Source organism: Eretmochelys imbricata, chromosome 8 (genome assembly GCF_965152235.1).
Source record: "Eretmochelys imbricata isolate rEreImb1 chromosome 8, rEreImb1.hap1, whole genome shotgun sequence".
NCBI classification, from domain to species: domain Eukaryota; kingdom Metazoa; phylum Chordata; order Testudines; family Cheloniidae; genus Eretmochelys; species Eretmochelys imbricata.
Window position 1 is genome coordinate 29790239 of NC_135579.1, and position 22593 is coordinate 29812831.

Sequence of the window (22593 nt, forward strand, 5' to 3'; positions counted from 1 at the left end):
CACTTGCTCTTCTCTGTTTGCGCTACTCCATTTCAACATGGCTGCAAATTTTCAGGATTAACCCAGAGCCATGGAGCAGGATTATGAGTTTCCACCTATCAGTTCAAATCTTCCTTCAAGTGATAATGAAGAGTTGTTCACACAACTATGGGCTGTAGATTCTTCCGATGCATACTGCATCTTTAAAAAGCTAGTGATGGAATTCTTGACTGAATTTTTAACTATTTATCTAACTAAGGGCAGATCTTCAGCAGCCAAAATTGCCATTGGAATTGTCAAGCCTGAAATGGTCTCTTAAAATAAATCTGTGTACACTAACCTATTTGGATAGCAATGCTCAGCAAAGAGCTCTCTAGTGTGACAGCTGACATCTTTTAGAGTAGAAACAATGTAGTTGCACTTTAAGGGCTTGTTCCGGCCTCTGGTATAGCGGTCTCTATTAAAAACTCAACAATTGGCACCATGGTATCTGCAATTCATTGAGTCCATTATCAACAGCACTTTCACTACTAACTTGTAAATGCTGAATTTAGCAACCATTGTATGAATCCATAAGATACAACAGAGTATTTTCCATATGCTAGAGAGGAGAGGCCTCAGTCTGAATCAAGCACTTCCTTGTGTTAGGTACTCTCCAAACAGACAGGAAGATGGTCCTAATATTTCTTTTCTGCTGCTGTGCTCTGCAGTAGCTTTCTGTTTTTGAACCTAGTTTATCTAGAACATGTGGATGTGTCTTTCTTCAGAAGCAGCCGGATGACTGTGACATGCTGATACACCTGAACAAGAGGGTCCCAAACTGATGCATGTGGCAGACCCTGGATAAAATACTCTGCTCTTTGCTTTGCTTCTCAATAAATCCATCAGTGTCATGCTCTCCTGCTTCCCTAATCCATTAACCCTTCCGCCTCCAGACACCCACAGGAGTCTCAACACACCATGCTTCTGCCTATCATGACCTCATTGAGGCTTCAATAGGTGGCTTCCCTCCCTAGAGGTTGTTCCTCAAAGCAGCAGCAGTAGTGATGGTCGCAGGAGTTTCTCTTCTGTCTGGTAGAGGTGGGAAGAAGAGGGCTCCCAACTCCCTCCTAGAAGATGTCAGTTTGTGGGCTGGGGTTGAGAAGGAAAACAGGCCCGAGTGGGGCAGGTTCCAGGGCTTACTGGACTCCCAGTCAGGACAGCAGAAATCTGGCTTCAAATACTCTCTTCGGTATGCTTTGCTGGAGTGATGTTGTAAGAGGTGGTGAGAGGGTCTATGCAGTTTCTCCCCCATAAGTAGCTTCAGACACTAATGGGGAGCTCAACAGGTGACTGTTCCCCTTATGTTAACTGACACGGTCATAGCAACAGCAAGAGTTAAACAAGGCCAAACACAGTTTTTCTGGGTTGAATGTGAAACAATGTTTTGCTGCTTCCACCATTAAATATAACCCATTTTCTGTCCAGAATCACCCTACTCTGCATGGGGCTGCCTTGCCCATGCTTCCACAGGGGAATGAGAGGTCTGTGTGCACGGGGGCCCCTGTATGTGGATCTGGGAAGGAAAGAGTTACTTTGCTTGAGGGGGATATTTGGCTCTTCCCAATCCCCCGCTGCTGAAATGGGGCCTAGAGCTACACATTCCATTCATTAGGTGTGCATTGGTACACATGCCAAGATGCCTTGGCAAGAAGAGGGCCAAGAAACTTGGGACCACTTCAGCAATAAGAACTCTGCAGGCAGAAGCCCATATCACATGTCACCGCACTAACTTTAGTGGGGCTCTGCATGTGTGGTTCTCAGTGCAGGATTAGGGTCTTAATTTTTATTATACATAAACAATGCAAAGCTTACAGGGCCCAAGGGCTGAGTCTGTTACCAAGAGGCTTGTTCAACCTCTAAGCCCTCTCCAGCTCGGCAGTATTTGAGGATTCTGATTTTATGTATTGGAAAACACCATTGCACCTTGACAATTTGATTTTAGCTAAATTTCATACACGTAAACAAGAAGTTGTTTCCAACTAATCAGTATCAACTAATGTATATGTCGCATTTGGACTTATCTCTGCTTTTTTGTTCTGCTTTGTCACAAGAAGAACATCTAAATCCTTAATGAGCCACATGGTTATCTCATTATACTCATTAATCCTTAGCAGGCTGACATCCTATCCCCAGTCTCCAGGGCTTACAATTCCTCTATATGTCTGGCAGAAAACCTCCAGTGTAGGTCCTGAACATCAGCACACCAAGACTGTTTGGTTACCAGAATAACCAATGCCGAGTTTTGAGGCTCTGTGTGAATTTACAATATTGACATTTCGTGTTATTACTTTCTTGAAGTTTTAATACAAATAATTATTGTAGATTTGCTGGAAGCGTTACCTAATAGTAAACTGTTTGAAAGGAAAAATAGTCAGCATATAATTGATTATATAATTTGTGCACAATCCCACAGTTTTTTAAAATCTATTTGTACTACATACCTACAACATTGACAAGGAAAAGGGATCAGAAGAAAAGGTGAAAAACAAGGACAGGTGGGAAAGGTGCAAATACTTTCCCTGTGCGATAAAGTGCTGTCACTTATAGTATTTTGTCAACAAAACAGATGTTTTAGGGCTCTGTTAACTAGATTCTACATGTTGTATATCCTTTCAGTGAAAACATCCATCAAAACCCACAGGTTCATTTAATAAAAGCAGCAGCAAAACAAACATACAAATCAAACATCATAGCACCTGCCTGCTATAATAAAACAGATTAGCACATTTTATATAAAATTCATGCTTTTGTATTCCATATTTATTTTCCCTGATGTCTTCTGCACTTTCATAATGAACTTTCAAGATGCATACACACATGATACAATACAATCTCCTTCCTGCAATATTTCAGCCAACACTGTATACTGTGTATAAAACAAGATCTCGGAGGTTTTTTGTTCTGAATGTCCTAGTCTGCATTGATTGACCTAAAGTTAGTCAATTTGATTACTTGGTATGTGTTATTGTCCTTATTGTTCATACAAATTCCTTTTTATTAACAGAGCCAGATTTATGTGTCTGGTGAGCTGAAAGGAAGCTTCAGAAAATACTCCCAAGATTACAAACTCCTACACAGCTTGCCCTGGTGAAATTCATCTGCATGCGGCTACCTATTACAAATGTCAAAATTATAATTGGCCAGAACAATCTAAAAAAAAATGATGAAGCAACCATAAAAATGTGTACAATTATCAGACTTAGCAAAAATATAATGCACCTTCTTGTCACTGGAGCTGACAATAGTCACATTTGACAAATCAGAAAGTAAGTAAATATCTAAGATACACAGCTGAAATCTTGTGTAGTGATTGCTTATTTGTACCTATTTTAATACCGAAACATCTATGTCAAACATCTCATTCAACAAATCTGTAAATATTTTATTACTGATCTACCTCACTCTCTTCCCTTTGAGAGTTTAGCAAATACTACACAAAGCAGAATTTACCTACTAGCAATTTAAATAGAACCTGAACATTTCTATTCAAACTGTACATGATAATACCCAGACAAAACAAAACTACATGTCCTCCTCAACCCATCTCTGCACATGAAAGTGTTTTTATTCCCACCATTTATCACTGATTTACATCTTCTACATTGATTGTTCAGTTCATCTAAAATAGCTGCAATTTTCATGTCCTTTTTCTCAGTGGAAAGTTCTCCGTGTACTTGTTTTAAGCCTAAAGAGTAGGAAATTGTTTCTTGATGGTGAGCATAAGCAGTCAGGGACAGTTTACGGTGACATCTGAAAGCAGTAGGCAAAACTGACACGTAAAGATGTCCAGAGCCACTTTACAGCAGTGAGTGAAGATCGTATTATATGACTCAAATAGAGTAGAGAAACTCTGCTTTCCTACCCTGGGGAGCCTCCATTGGAACAGTCATTAGGTATGTTCAGAAATACTGTACTCGTCTAAGACACATTATATATTGGAAAACTGATGGGAAAAATCTATTATTAACTTCAGGAGAAAGGACAATTTGAATTGCTGAACTATCTTTCCTCTGCCCCCAAATTTGATGGGTGTTGCTTTTATTTAAAAGAAATTAATTTTGAAAAAAAAAATCTAAAGACTCGCCTCCAGGTTGAGATGTTTAAAGCCAAATTTCAGTGCATACCAAGTTCTTATGTACAGTCATTCAGTAAATGACTGAAAATAATGGATTTATTCTATAAGATATGCTTCACACACTTCCTATTTTAAACGTTTCTGTTGGTGTAATTTAATATATGCAAAATCAAATTTGTAAAATGCATCATAGAAACTTCAGTTTTAAAAAAGACAATGGAAAGGATATTTTTCACTTCTAGAACACCTTTATTCTTACAATCACAAAAGCTTCACCTAGAATTAATTATTTAAGTCTCAACACCCCTATGAAGTATATTCTCTGGGTAAACTGATCAACAAGAACTTCCCCAAAGGGTATCAATGAAGCAGCAAGAGCCCCAGAAATAGAACCAAGAACCCTTGATATTGAGTTGCCTGTCCTACCGACTGTGCAACAGTCCCCACTGGGATGCCCTCCTACTCCCTCTCACAAAATCAATTCCCTAAAATGTAATGGTTTGGCAAAGAAGCACATTTGCTAAAGGCAGAATGAACAGAAAGTTAAAGCTGTTTTCTCAGGGAAAGCAGCATTGTTTGCTTTTCCCTAGGTAGTCAGAGGAGATAATGAATATCTAGAAGTGCAGTAACAGATATTTCCATAATGTTAAGTGAATATCTCTTATTTGTCTAGAGCTATGAGAAGCCATTATTTACCAAAATGAAGTATATATTCTACATAACCAACAATGTTGGTTAGCAATAAAACAAATCAATATTAAGTCTTGGTAAACCAGATACTAAAAGCCATCGGACTTGAAACAATCCCAGACTCTGTTCTGAGGTTTGAAAAAGTTTGGTTCAACTCAAATATTTTGCACACCTGACTAGTTACTTGTACTGGCTAGTGCTGGAAGTGCAAAAGCATAATCTTAGTGAAAACAGTTGCTCTTACTGTATTACTGAGCTGACTGAAACTAGAAACCCCTGATGCTTTTCCAACTGGTTTCTCAATATAAAAGGTTCAGATCAGCATCTAAATCAAAGCCCCAAACTTCAATGTTCAGCCATTTCTGATTCAGGTACATCGAGTTCAATTAAATTCTGCATTACTCCGATTTTATGCAATTGTGCCTCCATTCATTTCAGTGGAGTTATTCTAGTGTAAAATTGGAGTGACATATTGGTGAATTAAGTCCAATGCAGGCATGGGTTTAAAATTTTCAATATGAGATATAAGGATAAATCTAATACAAGTGTACAGCTTAATATGGTGTTAATATACTGAGTATGTACATTGGGTTGCTGAAGTGAGACTCATGGTGGTGTTACAAATTTGGGTATCATCCTGGGGTTCGTAATCTGCAATAGAATCACATGTGAAGGATGGAAGAGACCTAACATTCTTCCACCAAAATTGTTCCCCTTTATACATGTTTTTAATACTCAATTCTATTTTTCATTTATACCCAAAAAGCACTATTAAGAGGACACTAAGAAGGTTGCAAAATCAAACCTTCGAAAGTTAGGAAATGCCAGAATTAAGGTTGCCTGTGCCTATTGGGGGGGGGGGGGGGTGGAGAGAAAACCTGGATTTGTGCTGGAAGTGGCCCAACTTGATTATCATACACATTGTAAGGAGAGTGATCACTTTAGATAAGCTGTTCCCAGCAGGAGAGTGGGGTGGGGGGAGAGAAAACCTTTTGTAGTGGTAAACACCCATTTTTTCATGCTTTGTGTGTATAAAAAGATCTTCTATACTTTCCACAGTATGAATCCGATGAAGTGAGCTGTAGCTCACGAAAGCTTATGCTCAAATAAATTGGTTAGTCTCTAAGGTGCCACAAGTATTCCTTTTCTTTTTGCCAATACAGACTAACACGGCTGTTACTCTGAAACCTGGAGTATGATGATTCTTTAATTACATAATCACATACTATTTTTTTCAGAGGACCCGTGTGTCATTCATTGCACAGGATGGATGGTGCTCACTTCATGTACAGTTATTCAATATTTTGTTTTCCCCTTGTACAGTGTATGGCTCCATTCCTTATTTACAGCACACTATTCAAGCCCTGCTCTTAAAACAGAATTTTTAATTTCCTTATGGACCTTTCTATGGCACTCATCACTATAGTCTTTGAGTGCTTCACAAACACAAATATATTTTTACAACACCGTTGTGAGATGTGAGATTTTACAGATGGGAAACCGAGGCACAGAGTGAATGGGGTTAAAAGTATCTAAAAACTTAGCATGCCCAATTTGAGACACCTATGTATGGCCAAAGAATAAGATCAGACTCCAGGCAACTTCATATTAAGCTCCTCTCCAATCTATGACTCTAGCTGCTTCATCCCCAGGAGATCAGTCAACCCATGGCAACTTCCAGGTACAAGAATTAAAAAGTATACAGGTCTGGAAGTTGACAGTAGCCTTTACTACTGAAAATGGAGCCTTGATGGGAAGGTGATCAACACCCCAGTTGCAAGAGTATATCTGACATATGCTCGCAGCATTACAGAAACCACAGAAATCTAAACAACTAATGAATCTCCAAGGTTTGATGCTGATGGAGGTATGAAATAGCCCTTCCTATCAGACCACTTAGTTGGGGTAACTCAAATATAGGAACTATCACAACCAGACCCAGTGATAGTCTCGTCTTCAGTGTTCTGGATAAAACCTCAGAAGTCCATTTCCAGGAAGATATTTCTGCTCATTAAAGCGGATGTTTCATGCTGACACCCACAAAGAAAATAAGGCACGAGGCCTCCAATAGGAGCATAGACATCACCTGGAATATTTCAACTGCGGAACCCTCCATCTAAACTGGTTTATTGTTAAGAGGGAAAAAAATAGAAATATAAACTCTGGTCCTTTCCTTGGGGCAAAGGAAATGGTCAGAGCCTTAAAAAAACCCTCCTCTTTGAGGTTGTCCACATACATACATATCAAGCAAGATGAACCTATCACAAATTATTCCCTCTACCTCTTTACATTTGATGTTAGTAGATTACGGAGATCTTGACCAGAATCAACCATGCTAAAACTGGGCCTTCAGCTTCATCCAACAAGATGTCAGTGATACATGTTAGACATTATGATGGGTTGGTGCAGAACATTCTCAAAAGAACTAGTAATATAATATGAAGTTCTCTGGGGGATCCTTCTGCTACCCATGGGAATTACAATTCTTCTCTAGAGCATCATAATAAGTACCTCCAGACCTTAGATCTTAACTCCCTAATCCACCCAGTTCACCAGACCCATTGCCTCCCCACAAAGAATCATCGTTCATCTGTGCCAGCATAGAATACTACATCACAAGAGAGACAGAACAAGTACTGGTGTAGGAACTCCCACTTGATTATCTTCAAATAAAATATAAACAACGAAGGTATGCCCCTTTAACCTCCCCACTCTCTTGACAATTGATCATTCCCTAAGCACATCAAAAAGTTACAAATTTTAAAAAAGTCTAAAGGAGCTAACATTTTAAAAGTGTGAATAGAAAGTCTCCCTCTTCGCTTAAGCAAAGTAAACAATCATGGGATAAGAGAGTATCCCATGAGAGTATCTCATGACTCAGTAACTGATTGAAAGAAAGGTAGGAATAAATTATTAGTTTTTACAATGGAGAGAGGTAAATAGTGGGGTGCCCCAAGGATCTGTACTGGAACCAGTACTGTTCAACATATTCATAAATCATCTGGTAAAGGGAGTGAAGAGTAAAGTGGCAAAATTTTCAGATGATACAAAAGTTACTCAAGGCAATTAAGTTTAAAGCTGACTACAAACAATTACATACAAATGTATCTCACAAAATCGGGTGACTGAGCAACAAAATGCCTGATACAATTCAGTGTTGATAGGTGCAAAGTAATGCACACTTATCTATAAACACAGTCCCAATTATCCATACAAAATGATGGGGTCTAAATTTGCTGTTACCACTCAAGAAAGAGATCTTGGTGACCTCATGTTACAGCTCTCTGAAAACATCTGCTCAATGTGTAGCGGCAGTCATAAAAGCTAATAGAATGTTAGGAACCATTAGGAAAGGGATAGATATGGGATGGATCACTCAATAACTACCCTGTTCTGTTCTCCCCTCTGGGGGGCACATGGCACTGGCCACTGTCAGAGACAGGATATGGGGCTAGATGAACCATGGGTCTGACCCAGAATGGCCATTCTTATTATTTCCCTTCTCATTGTTTTCTACTTACACATTCTTCAGGGTGTTTCAGATACTGTGATCCTTCCAACTGATACCTTCTTTTCAAATGTTTCTTAATATCATTTGTTCCCTCTGTTGCTTTCAGATTAATGGAAATCACGAACATATCTTCCGCCTACAGATCACTAACTTCCAGCAGCAGGTCCCATATAATCACTCAACTGTGCCCTCTACCTGTCAGCTTCAATATAAAACTTTACATAAAACATCTTCCTCTATTATTTCTGCACACCAACACTCTGAAATTAGTAGTTTCCACACTCTCTAGAACCATATACTCTGATATAACTTCCCAAACAGATGCTCATAGCTGCATCCTTATTACCTCAGCAAATCTTTCATATCATTATTTAAAATGTTCATGCCTACAGTTCTTGAATCTATCATGTTATAAAACATTACATATATACATCCATATCCCTATAGGGTATATATTGTTTGGAATGCAAATTCAAGACTAATTTTTAGTACTTCAGATATAATTTATACTGTAATTTTCAGGGGTAGAACATTTCTAATTTTTTTGGATTCCTAGTTGGCATGTAGTACAAGACGCTGTAATCCCAACAGAAGACTGTACATGTCTGAACTTTTAAGGGAAGCAAGTTTTTGAATTGTGATCAAGCATGTTACTATTTTTCCATTTCCAGTGAATATATTTACATGCCCAGGTTATCCTGGGCGGTATAACTTTACAGCATTGTTTACATCTAACAAATTTGTTCAATGAACTTGTATGTTTAAAATATCTTTTTCAATATGAGAGTTGCAAAGTCCACACAGAACATGGAAACTGATTAAATTACGCATAATGAACTACTTTATAATCTGCTGAGATAGTAACCACACAGATTTTGAGCTGAATCCTAAATTATAAGAATAACCAATGTAGTGACAGAGGAGTGCACATATAGATTAGAGCACCAGCAAAACCTATAGTTAGAGCATTTTGGATAAACTGTAACCCTCAAATTGCTGGGAGTCAGATATTAAATTGCAATGGGCCAGCACAGAAATGAGAGAAGCAGCTAAGCTTTGTCCCAGAGAGTCTTGCAGTCTAGCAATATTTCTGCAGAGATGAAAAGCTGAATTGTTACAATAACTGTATGGATATGATTGAATCCATAAAGTTAAGGCTCTTAAAGCTGGTTGCAAGAGGGATACTATCTTCAGTACAACAACCTCTGAAGGAAAATAATTGCTCGCCATTCCCTATGGAACAATCAAAAGCAATTCTGTTTTATTTCACACTAATCATGACTGTGGTAGATTGTGAAATGCTGTAACAGATAAAACTAGTAAAAACAAGTACATCTGAAAACCAGTATATGACATGATGATACAAGAAAGTGTTGCGATAAGTGTAAAAGTTTTGGGAAAAATGAAATATAGAACAAATAACTGAACAATCTGTTCTAATGTCAGACTTTAGCAAAGAAAAGACCCCCGCCCCCCACCTCAGGTTCACTTTGCCTGTCTAACATGAGATACTTCCATCATTTTGGGAGAAATCACCAAGGTAAGTTGACATGTGAAAATAACTCTCTTAGGGAAAATGTAAAAGAGGAGCTGCTCTGTTTTCATTTCCTGACCTCTAGATAAAAGTGACCATACCCCATTTTTTTGGGGGGGGGGCGGGGGGGTTAAAAATACAAATTGAAATGAATTTGATGAGTATTTGATCCTGTTCTCAGATGGGCAGGGGTATGTTGCACAATATCTCATTTTGCATTTAAGACCTGGATTAAGCCCTAAAATAGAATAATGTGTGGGATAATGGCAATGCGACTGGCAAATGGCCATGGTTATCATCTTAAATGGTTAAAACTTGCAGCTCCCTTCCACGAGTGAAGTGCACTAGATTTGGAATGACATTTGGAATGAGAATAGTAAATTGACACTGGCACTTACATTTCCACAATGCCCTCTGGTAGGTTAGATGGAATTTCTGTTAAGCCCTTGCCTCGACAGTCCACAATGTTGTTGCTGCATGTGCAAGCGGATGGGCAAGTGATGGAATTAGCATTGCAGGATGGAGGTTCAGAGTGGGAACCTGAGAAGGAAAAGACAGTACCAAAAATATCAAGATTAGATTTGCAAACTGATCACTTATTATTTTAACAATGAAAAATACAGCAGTCAGTGAATTTTCAATTCCCATTTACATAATAAATGGTAATCCCTTTGGATAAAATTTATGTATTATTGTGTCAACTTCAGAGAAAATGCACAGAATATTTTTCCATTTTTACTATTACACCATCTCCATTTTATTAATTTATTGATCTCCCTGACCTTTTTTACATTGGCCACATATTTCCATTTATTATTTGAATCTAAATTTGGAAGAAGAAGGCTGAAGATCCAGGAATACTTCCAAATAATGAGGTCTATTGGAGTACTGAATAATTTTGTTAGGAACATGATGAGAGCTCAATCTCTGGGGTCATTTATGTAAAGACAGGACAATGAGCTCAAAATATACAGTATATGAAGGAACAATCCTGCATTGGCTTAGAAAAGGCTAGCTGACCCAGTAGGTCTTTGCTTCTCCAGTTTCTACGAAATTTGCAAACTCTTGAGATTGCACATACTAGCTATGAGATGGAACCATTTTATTACTGATTAAACTACAAAGGATGGGGATAGTACACTAATTTTCACAATGCGAAGTAATGCAATCAATTGAGAGAAAAAATTACTCATAAAAATTAAGAGCTCTGTCCTGCAAACCTTTACTCAATCCAGTAGTCCCACTGGAGCTAAGGAAACTACTCATATGAGTCAGGCTTTATAGATGAGACATCTAGATGTATACATTCTGAACAAATCATTAAGTGCAAGTTTAATTTTACTTTCATTAAAGTTTCCAAAAGTTTATCACTTTCTCCAGTTTTAACCTAAATGTTACAATTCACACATACAAACAACATATTTTAGCACCAAGTCCATAACTTGGTGTGTGTGTGTGTATATATATATATATACACACACACAAAGAGAAAATCTGTGTGGTGGAAAACAGTTTTTATGCCTATCAAATTTTACAAATGATTGAAAGGTCTTGGTCAAACTTCCAAAAATTACACAGAGATGGAAGACATTTTTTGGCATTATAACCAAACGCACAGAGCTTACTAATAACTGTTACAATGTCATAGGCTTCATTAAAACAGCTTCTTCCTCCAGGCTGATTGGCAATTTTTGATGGAACCTTTTTCCATCAGTAAATGCCAATCCATCGAAACTGAAACTTTTCATGGAAATATATTTGTTTTGATAAATATTTCATCAGGAAAGTTTCTCAGATCCAAACTGGGGCTGGGGCGGGGCAGAGGAGGAGACGGAGGAGCGGGAGAGTGGGGCGAGGTCCACCCCAGAATTGCCACTATCCCAGTGGTTAGAGCACTTTCATGGGATGTAGGAGACCTGGGTTCAAGTCCCTGCTTTGAATCAGGAAGAATAGGGACTTGAACCTGGTCTCTCTCATTCCTAACTACTGGGCTATTGGCTATTTTCAGGGGCAGGTCTCACTCTCTCTTTCTCTGATGTTTTTTCAAGAAAAAATGTGAAAGATCTAACTATTGGTTCTCATGTGGAATGAACCCATATGTCAAAAGCTCAGTTTCTAATTCTTATTTTCTGGCCAATCCTAGATGAGATACAAAGAGGCAGTGACAAAATATTAACAAAGTGATGAAAAGCAGAAGAACATGCTCAGTAGACAAATTCCATTCCTCTGGTTATAAAACACTAAATAAACTCCTTAGTGTTCAAATGACAAATTACAGATGACATGTGGAAAGTCATAAATGAAACTCTATATTCTTTAGGTTTATGTTTAATTAGAAACATGTATGATATTAAGCCAGAGATTGGAACTGTAGCTGGCAATATGGTCAAGGTGGTCTGAAAAATTCTGTTCTCATCAAATATTAGACATTATTATAACCTGCTTCCTTTGACATACCTCTTCATGCCATCCAGATAACAGCAAGACCTTAAATATGCAAAGCCTCCTAACTGGAGGATAGCTAATGTGACGCCAATTTTTAAAAAGGGCTCCAGAGGTGTTCCCGGCAATTACAGGCTGGTAAACCTGACTTCAGTATTGGGAAAACTGGTTGAAACTGCGGTGAAGAACGAAATTGTCTGACACATAGATGGACATAATTTGTTTAGGAAGAGTCAACATGGTATTTGAAAGGGAAATCATGCTTCAACAATCTACTAGAATTCTTTGAGGGTGTTAACAAGCATGTAGACAAGGCATGTACAGTGGATATAGTGTACTTAGATTTTCAGAAAGCCTTTGACTGTGTGCAGATATGGTTGCCCCATCTCAAAAAAGATATACTGGGATTGTAAAAGGTTCAGAAAAGAGCAATAAAAATTATTAGTGGTATGGAACAGCTGCCATATGAGTAGAGATTAATAAGACTGGGACTTTGCAGCTTGGAAAAGAGACGACTAAGGGGGGATATGGTAGAGGTCTATAAAATCATGAATGGTGTGGAGAAAGCAAATAAGGAAGTGTTATTTACTTCTTCTCATAACACAAGAACTAGGGGTCACCAAATGAAATTAATAGGCAGCAGGTTTAAAACAAAGAAAGGGAAGTATTTTTCACACAGTGCACAGTCAGTCTGTGGATCTCTTTGCCAAAGGATGTTGTGAAGGCCAAGACTATAACAGAGTTCAAAAAAGAACTAGATAAGTTCATGGAGGATAGGTCCAGCAATGGCTATTAGCCCGGATGGACACGGATGGTGTCCATAGCCTCTGTTTGCCAGAAGCTGGGAATGGGTGATGGGATGGATCGCTTGATGATTACCTGTTCCGTTCATTCCCTCTGGGGCACCTGGCATTGGCCACTGTCAAAAGACAGGATACTGGGCTAGATGGACCTCTGGTCTGACCCAGTATGGCCATTCTTATGTTCTTACCTTAAACACTGTGTCGCAGCCTACAACTTTCAGCAATCCTATATGTATGCGTTTATATACAGACACCCACATGCCCACTGTAGGGAAAAGAATTTGAATGCAGTGTAAACACCTAAAGATAACTGGAAAAGTTATCTTGCAAAACACAGCACTTAACACAACAAAACATTATTTCAATGACCAGTGGGGTCAGGAGGCTCTCTTGCATCTGGGAAAGAATAATTTCTAGACACTGCTGGTTAAGAGCTCTGCTAATTGCAAATAAATATTATATTGGAAAGTTTTGTGAGATTTGGATGGGTTCACAAGTCGCGGAAAGACAGCTCCAAACATCTCCACTATCCAAATTTGAGACGGAGGCAAATACCTAAGCCTCTTCATACTACTCACAAACATCACCTAATTTCAATGACGAATAAAAAAAATAGCATGGGGTAAGTAACTTGCACCTTATCATCCCACATCAGAAACGTGTTTACGTTGATATGGCCATAAATGTCATGATTTTGAAATGTGGATCCAGTTCCCAATAGCTGCAAAATGAAAACTGCTAGTGATTGGCCTTACACATCCAAAAGGAACAGAGAATTACTGCAAACTCATGCCTTCTGTCTGAGAAATGTCAGAGCTTCCACTGAGAATTGGTATCTGTGTGCTTGAATTTCCATTAGCTCAAATAGATTGCATCTGATGGTCATCCCTCTTTTGATATGTCAATATTATGAGGATAGGAAGCGTCAGAAAATAGGGAAGGAGAGAGAATATCAACAATGACTTACACTTTGAGGTATGGGAGTCTTAAAAGTGAGTCAAAAAAGTGTTCATCCAACTTTTATAGCGGTTTCAATTCCAACAGAATTAAAGTAGGGTTTATTTTAGAGACTTCCTCTGAGACAGCTGTGTATTTCACATTTTCTCACATTTCGTTTTTTAAAGGAACAGTGACAATTTTTAACTAGCCTTTCCTGAGTATTACTTGCACATCAGACTATTTAAGATGAAAGAATTACATAATTGTAATTTAATTTTCACTTTTGAATATTATCATTATTGGTGGAGCAGATAGCACTGCTTATTATTAAGGTTGCCTGAACTTTGGACTTTGAACTTTATAAAACCCTGTTTTCAATTGCTCATAACTTTGTCAAACATTAATCATTTGGGATAAAGTTTTGCATGAGAGGTGTCTGCCTTGGACTGATTTTTTTAGAAAATATATTGCCTTTTTACGTTCAAAGCAAAGACACCATTGATTTCAGATGCTGCTGTGAGTAATCAACACTTCTGTAAGTCAGACAAAGGGTCCCAACTCAAGTACCGAGAAAATGAGGAACATACAATAAGTGTCCACCCATGAAAAGTTTGTTTAAGTGATTTGACTAACATCACACAGAAACTCTGTGATATAAGCTATGATAGAGTCCATTATCCATGGAAATATTCCAGTTCTTTAACTGGGATATCATCCTTTTTCCCTTTCTACAATTCCCTGCCTCATTCACTACCTATAAACTTATGCAACAAATGAGACAGGCAGAGGTCTTACAAAGTCTCCTACACAGTCCTGATTCATCCCCTGAGCAGGTGCATTCTGTGCAATAAAGGAGAAAGGGGTCCTGTGGAAAAAGTAGCATATGATCCTGTAATTAAAGAATGTGCCATATGCACATGCAAAAGAGGGCTGAATTAAGGTTGCACAGGCAACCTTAATTCTGGCATATCCTAAATTCTGAGTGCTTGACTTTGCAACCTTAATAATATTCTTTTAACATAGTTTTTGTGTATAATAAACTATTTATATTGCAGTAACATCTAAACACCTCAAACACATTGGGGCCTCATTGTACTATTATATCTAAACATATAGTTAGAGACGGTTCCTGTCCCAAAGAGTTTACAATCTAAATTTAAGACCAGACAGGACAAGAGTTCACGCCTCTTTGGCCCTTCTTCTGGTTTAAAAACATGGGATGATCCCCTTCTAGTGTGAATCAATGTAACTCCTCTAAAGTAAATGGAGCTATGCCAAGTTACACCAGCAAAGCATCAGGCTCTAAAAGTATGTCCTAAAAATATCTGAGTGTCCCCATAAATTCCTGTATCTCTTTTGCATATTAAAGGTTTCCTGAGCTCCTTTTACTTGTTTTATAGTGGGTCAAAGGTCTTAGCTATTTTTCCATCAGAACAAAATGTTTCAACACTGAAAATTCACTCTATCACACTCTATTCTTCTCCTTTCTTGTTTTCTATCCACACTGATTGTGATGTTCCAAAACAGACCCAAGACCATGAAAATAGGAGGCAGTAATTGATAGTCTTCAGAGACAGGCAGAAGCGTACACATTAAGAAAAAGAACTTCAGAGAAATGTTTGCTCCATATGAAGAAAAAACAAGTTGGTAGTTAGGTCAAATTTTCTGCAAACATTTCAACATTCAAGTCTGGTATGCTTTCTGAATGGACTTGTAATGAGGGTTGGGGGGAATGCTGTTTGCACTGATATGCCTTGTAATATATCACTGTGGTTTATGTGAAGAGAAGTATACGCCCTTTTCATTTGAGTGTGGTGTCAGAAAATCTGTACTTGTATTGCCAGTTGGTGTTCAAGTGTCTGTATCTCATAGTGCATTTAATTGACTACATACAAGTTAGCTGACTTCAATATCTCCTAGAAAGCTTCAGCAGAGCTCAATGCATCATTTTGTATGACACAGTATTCCACAACAGGACATCATACCAGGTGATCTACATAACAGGGGGTCATTTAGGGAAGGATGAGGGGCTAGAGTTAAGCCAGAAGCACAAGCCTTCTCAGCTTGGAAAGTAAGCCACAACAATAATAAAAGTGCTAATTAATTTTCCCATTACATCTTACTATCATGAAGATTTCTGGTATAAGTTTTTCTGCGTGGGAAGCTTGCAGCTACTTCCTATCACTATTCCTGCTGGCCAGTGAGCTGTGAAAGTAAAGATTCAGAGAACTAACAACAAGGGATCTTTTTCTCTCAGTTCTCTATGAAGCCTTTCAGATCCACTCCATTCAAATGTCCTCATTGCACATCTACTGAAAACAAAGGGGAGTCCTTCCATTGACTTCAATGGGTATGGATTGGGACCACAAAGCAAGTTTCCACAGGGAGTGAGGAACTTTTCTGAGAAGCACAAAGCAGAGTTTTCTGGCTAGATGGAGATTAACCCACCACAGAGTTACCTGGACATGAAATAGAGGGAAAGTGATGCCGTGCCTTTATTCTCGGTACAAATGTAACAGAGAAGTGGAGAGGAAAAAAACCACTATCATGGTTTTAAGCATACAGAATACAGAAGTTTTCATTAGGGAGAAAAATGTCCAAATAAATGAAAATGCAAGAGAAGGAGGATGGCTGTGCATGCCCCCTCCCCCACCATATTCTAGATACTTGATAGCAATGTTTAATTTTCCCCATTCAATTAAAAATACCCCCAGAAACTAGAAAAAAATTTTTGTAAACATAATATCATTATTCTATGTTTGGCTTAATATACTCTGTATCGTGTTTTTAAGACCAATAGCCCGTTGCAGCACACATTTTTGTGCTGGTTTGTGAGACTATCTTTTGATCATGTATCTAAATCTATTATAGGTCTCTTGTAGTCAATAAGCTCTTCATTTTTTAAATGAGTGGCAGCAGATCTTGACTGTCGGTTTTCAGAGCACCTTATTGGAGCAAAAAGACTTCATGCATAAATTGCAGAATCATTTAAATCAAGTGAGTGGGTTGGGTTTTTTTTTGTATTTTGTTTCGGGTTTTTTTATTTATTTTTGGCAGAAGACAAACGTTGCTTTATATGCAGCAGAATTTTATTAATCTTTGTATTACACATTCCACCACCATTTCAGTCAACATTCATCTGCTGATCTTAGGGTTTCTTTAATCAAACTGTAAAGAGAGTCTGAAAAATTATTTGGATTAAATAGTTCCACCTAAACGACGGTTCGCGTTACTTTTACTTCATGCCAGGTCTATGTGAATCTTGGGTGTAAGCGTATTGACAGGACAATGAAACACCATGAAGACTCAGTTTAATCAGAAATCTTCACTGCTGGTGGTCCAGATGAGATAGGTGCATACTAAAAAGAAGACTAATCAAGTGTCCAAATCCAAATATCCCTAGAATCTAGAGTACTAGAAATCCAGATCTGGATCTGATTTTCACACATGGCATTTATCTTTATAATTATTCACCAAACCCCTGGTTCAGATCACCATCAAACTAAGGGATGTTCAGATCAAGCATTGAATTTCCCAGCTTTCTGTGGTTACTCTGGTCCCCCCCCCCCAAAAAAAGAACCCCCCAAGAGAATATATTTTAGAATCATAGAAGCATAGAATGGAAGGGAAGGGACCTCAGGAGGTCATCTAGTCCAACCCCCTGCTCAAAGCAGGACCAATCCCCAACTAAATCATCCCAGCCAGGGCTTTGTCAAGCCTGACCTTAAAAACCTCTAAGGAAGGAGATTCCACCACCTCCCTAGGTAACACATTCCTGTGCTTCGTCACCCTCCTAGTGAAAAAGTTTTTCCTAATATCCAACCTAAACCTCCCCCACTGCAACTTGAGACCATTACTCCTTGTTCTGTCATCTGCTACCACTGAGAACAGTCTAGATCCATCCTCTTTGGAACCCCCTTTCAGGTAGTTGAAAGCAGCTATCAAATCCCCCAACATTCCTCTCTTCTGTAGACTAAATAATCCCAGTTCCCTCAGCCTCTCCTCATAAGTCATGTGTTCCAGTCCCCTAATCATTCTTGTTGTCCTTCACTGGACTCTTTTCAATTTTTCCACATCCTTCTTGTAGTGTGGGGCGCAAAACTGGACACGGTACTCCAGATGAGGCCTCACCAATGCCTCACGTCCCTCGATCTGCTGGCAGTATTCCTAGTTATACAGCCCAAAATGCTGGTAGCCTTCTTGGCAACAAGGGCACACTGTTGACTCATATCCAGCTTCTCATCCAGTGCAACCCCTAGGTCCTTTTCTGCAGAACTGCTGCCTAGCCTCTCGGTCCCTAGTCTGTAGTGGTGCATGGGATTCTTCCATCCTTAGTGCAGGACTCTGCACTTGTCCTTGTTGAACCTCATCAGATTTCTTTTGGCCCAATCCTCCAATTTGTCTAGGTCCCTCTGTATCCTATCCCTACCCTCCAGGGTGTCTACCACTCCTCCCAGTTTAGTGTCATCTGCAAACTTGCTGAGGGTGCAATCCACACCATCCTCCAGATCATTAATGAAGATATTGAACAAAACCAGCCCAAGGACTGACCCTTGGGGCACTCCGCTTGATACCGGCTGCCAACTAGACATGGAGCCATTGATCATTACCCGTTGAGCCCAACAATCTAGCCAGCTTTCTATCCACCTTATAGTCCATTCATCCAGTCCATACTACTTTAACTTGCTGGGAAGAATACTGTGGGAGACCATATCAAAAGCTTTGCTAAAGTCAAGGAATAACACATCCACTGCTTTCCCCCTCATCCACAGAGCCAGTTATCTCGTCATAGAAGGTAATTAGGTTAGTCAGGCATGACTTGCCCTTGGTGAATCCATGCTGACTGTTCCTGATCACTTTCCTCTCCTCTAAGTGCTTCAAAACTGATTCCTTCAGGACCTGCTCCATGATTTTTCCAGAGCTGAGACTGACTGGCTTGTCATTCCCCAGATCCTCCTTCTTCCCTTTTTTAAAGATGGGCACTACATTAGCCTTTTTCCAGTCATCTGGGACCTCCCCCAATCACCATGAGTTTTCAAATTTGGCTCTGCAATCACATCCGCCAACTCCTTTAGCACCCTTGGATGCAGTGCATCCAGCCCCAAAGACTTGTGCTCGTCCAGCTTTTCTAAATAGTCCTGAACCACTTCTTTCTCCACAAAGGGCTGGTCACCTCCTCTCCATACTGTGCTGCCTAGTGCAGTAGTCTGGGAGCTGACCTTGTTTGTGAAGACAGAGGCAAAAAAAGCATTGAGTACATTAGCTTTTTCCACATCCTATGTCACTAGGTTGCCTCCCTGATTCAGTAAGGGGCCCACACTTTCCTTGACCTTCTTCTTGTTGCTAACTTAGCTGTAGAAACCCTTCTTGTTACTCTTAACATCTTAAGAGCTCTACTGCTTGTGGTAGCTAATAGTTTGGTAAGCTACATACCAGGTGAGAGTTACCAAAACACATGACCATGGCATACAGAGCTATAACATGTTAGCTCACCCCCAAAGTACTGTTGGGCCCAGCTTTCCTGTTCCAGTCCAGGTGTTCTCTAGTTTGGTGTAATGAGGAGGGCAGAGCTACTCTCGGAGTTATAAATGCGAAGCAGCCCAAGGGTAAGAGAGTTCAGAACCCGAAGTCCAGAGAGGGAGAAAGCTCAGAAGAAGAGTAGAGCTGGGCTGAGAGCTTCAGGGAAGGGATGACTCTGAGGGAGGGGAAGTGAGAACTCCTTGGTGAGCAGTGGAGCCAGACCAGGCTGGTGAAAGCAGAAAGCAGGAAGGTAGTTGGGGGGAGGGCCACCTATAAACTTCCCAAGCCCAGAGTGGCAGGGCCAAAAAAGGCTGGGGCAGAGGTGTGGGGTGGTGGCTGAAGGCTGACTGCAGCAGAAGGAGATGCCTCCTGGCTCTCTGAGCTGGAGAGCTGAAGGCTGGGGAATGATGGCGGGGAACTCATTGATATCTCTGGGTAAGATCTGGAACGATACAGGAAAGAAAAAGGGCAAAGAAACATCTCAGCTAGAGGGGTTGGGGTGAGGCATGAGAAACGCCAGAGCAGTAACTGGGAGCTGGAGCTTGGTGAGAAATACTGGAGCTGTATTGGAGACTGCAGAGCTGTAATGGAGAGCTGCAGCATGGCGAGAGACTCCTGAGCTGTGCTTCGGGTGCTGATGAATTGCTGGAACTTGAAAAACTGAATGTATTATTTGGATGATGCTGTGGAGATTTGAATTATGGTTCTGGGATTTTTTTGTAATAAATTAACCCCACAAATGGCTATTTATACTCTGAAACCTTATGTGGCGTTACTGCCTACTCCAGAAGAAAGGAGAAACTGAGGGAGGTGTCCCAGTCATGCCCCAGCCTGACACAAGAAGGCACCCCAAGAAGGGGTCACCATATGACTGGGATTCTCACTACTATCTACAACTCAGAGAGATACTGCAGCTCTGCTTCTCCAAGTTAATTGCATATTTAACTTTATGGATAATAGAACTCACTTCATTCTTTTATATATATCTATATCTACAGCTATCTCTTTCTATAAATAGATACATAAATCTCAATACCCTTCGTACCAAAATACGCACAGTTGGATCAGTCATCAGGCTGACAAAAAGGACAGTTCTCATCTATCTCTCAAGAAACAGAATGGCAGTTCTAATAATTTTAGTGTTCGGTATTTTGTATGCTAAATTGCAGCATTTTGTTTTAGAATCAAAGTCCATAGGTTATGGAGGGAGAGAGAGGAGACTTAGGACCTTGGAGTTTACTGAGAAAAGTTAATTCCTGTTTTCAAATTAAATATTTCATTGGCTTCTAGCCTTTTAAGAGCAGCCAATAGACTGAAATTGCAATTAGAACAGAACAGTTGTAGATTATAAATGAATGATTTAAATGCCAGGGGCATTTAAATTAAGTTCTGAAATGAATAAATAAACCAAATCTCATTCCTACTGACGTCCAGTTACGGCGTGTTAATTAAACACAGAAGTAGGTTTCAGTTTAGTCTGCTTCACCTAACCAATTGTTTTAATAGAAACCTACAAAATGCTTTTTGTTTTTTCAGAGGTTCTGCTAGCTTGAATATAAACCTGACAAGATGAATTTACTGGGTAAAGAGCTATGACAGGTTTAAAATAATTGTAAGTTTGGTGGGTGCAAAGTTATTGATTAATAAACAAAATGGTACATTGGTGCAACAAATGCTTGGATCCATTATGAAAATGTGATCCTTGACCACTTGTGAGTAATTAAATGGCTCTAAGGTATTTTTCACAAGGTTAGGGATATCAGTCCTGGTATCTGGGTTAAATACAACTACGTGATCTGTATTACAATTTTAACTAAGTTTGAAATGAAATAAATAAAATGAAAGTTTGAAATGAATAAATTTGTCTCGCTTTGCTTTCCTAAAACAACTATGCTGCTCGTTTTGAATGGCCACTGCTTCCTAATGGTGAAATGTCTCCCCTCCATGTACAGAGCGAAACAGACAGAACTGGGTGAGCCATTCATCATGAACACGGACGAACTTCTCAATTTCTTGACTCTTGGCTTTTCCCTCCTACTTACCCAGTTGGGAATTTCTGTGAAAATCCATCACTTTCACAAAGTCTGCCTCTTCTACAACTTAACTATTCTGAGCTTTGCTTGCATGCACTCTTCTGGCTGAGAGAGAGTACAGACAGACAGTTCCTTATGAGCATCCATGAGCCAAGTGGGGCATTTACTCTTCTGTGAGTGTTACACTTCCAGCATTCTGCCCTGTGCTGCATAAGTCTGGGTTGTTGTACCCTTCCAACACAACACAAGTCCAAAGGAGGTACTGCTACTGGATGAGGGCCTTAAACGGGCATATCTTGTTCCTGGAATTCTCAGTGGAATCAGTGTTGAGTAATCCCATTAAAGACAATGCAACTATTTGAATGAGTCAGGGTGGCAGGATTTGGCTCATACCAAGTGAGAAGTCTATGACATCACCAATTTCCTACAAGCATCATTCTATACTTCAACCAAAGGCAGCAGTAAAACGAGTCCCAATAATACCATTTGAGTTTTAAAGCTAATTTAAATTCAGAGAGAGCGGACACAGATTCCCTGTAACTCAGTGTGTGTCAGTCACACATGCATTGGAATTTTCACGTATTTTCCCTAATTTCATATGCATTGCTAAACAGCATAGATACAGGTTTCTAAATAAGCAGCAGAGGACACAAATGGCAAGCAGAAAATGGATTGTCAAGTCAAGGCAGTCAAGGAGATAAAAATGAAGAGGCTACCCATGTGCTTAAGTCAAATGCTTACAAGAGTTTGAAGTCCAATTTCATTCTTCCCTACTCAGCAATACTACTGGAAGTGAACTACAGCTTCAGAATGGCATTCCATGAACACAAGTAAATGTAGCACTTTCCCTGTATACTGAAATACTATTAGTGTATTAGTAATAAAACAAGCCATTAGGCTTAGAAACCAAGACAAAAATGTAATTACATTAGCACTCTTGGAGTAACGGCTCAAAAGCTGACTTCCTGTATGATTATAGTTCAATCCAGAATCATTAAACAAGCAATAACACTACTTTTACAGAA

The 22593-nt window shown here is 39.4% G+C and overlaps 1 protein-coding gene across 1 annotated transcript in view; it reads right to left on the reverse strand.

Moving 5' to 3' along the window:
• The window catches only part of SLIT3 (slit guidance ligand 3), a 796928-nt gene that overhangs the window by 248584 nt on the left and 525751 nt on the right, over window positions 1–22593 (reverse strand). The window contains exon 9 of the mRNA XM_077823869.1: window positions 10230–10371. Within this exon, the coding sequence (XP_077679995.1) occupies window positions 10230–10371 (142 nt within the window). The remainder of the gene's footprint in view (window positions 1–10229; window positions 10372–22593) is intronic.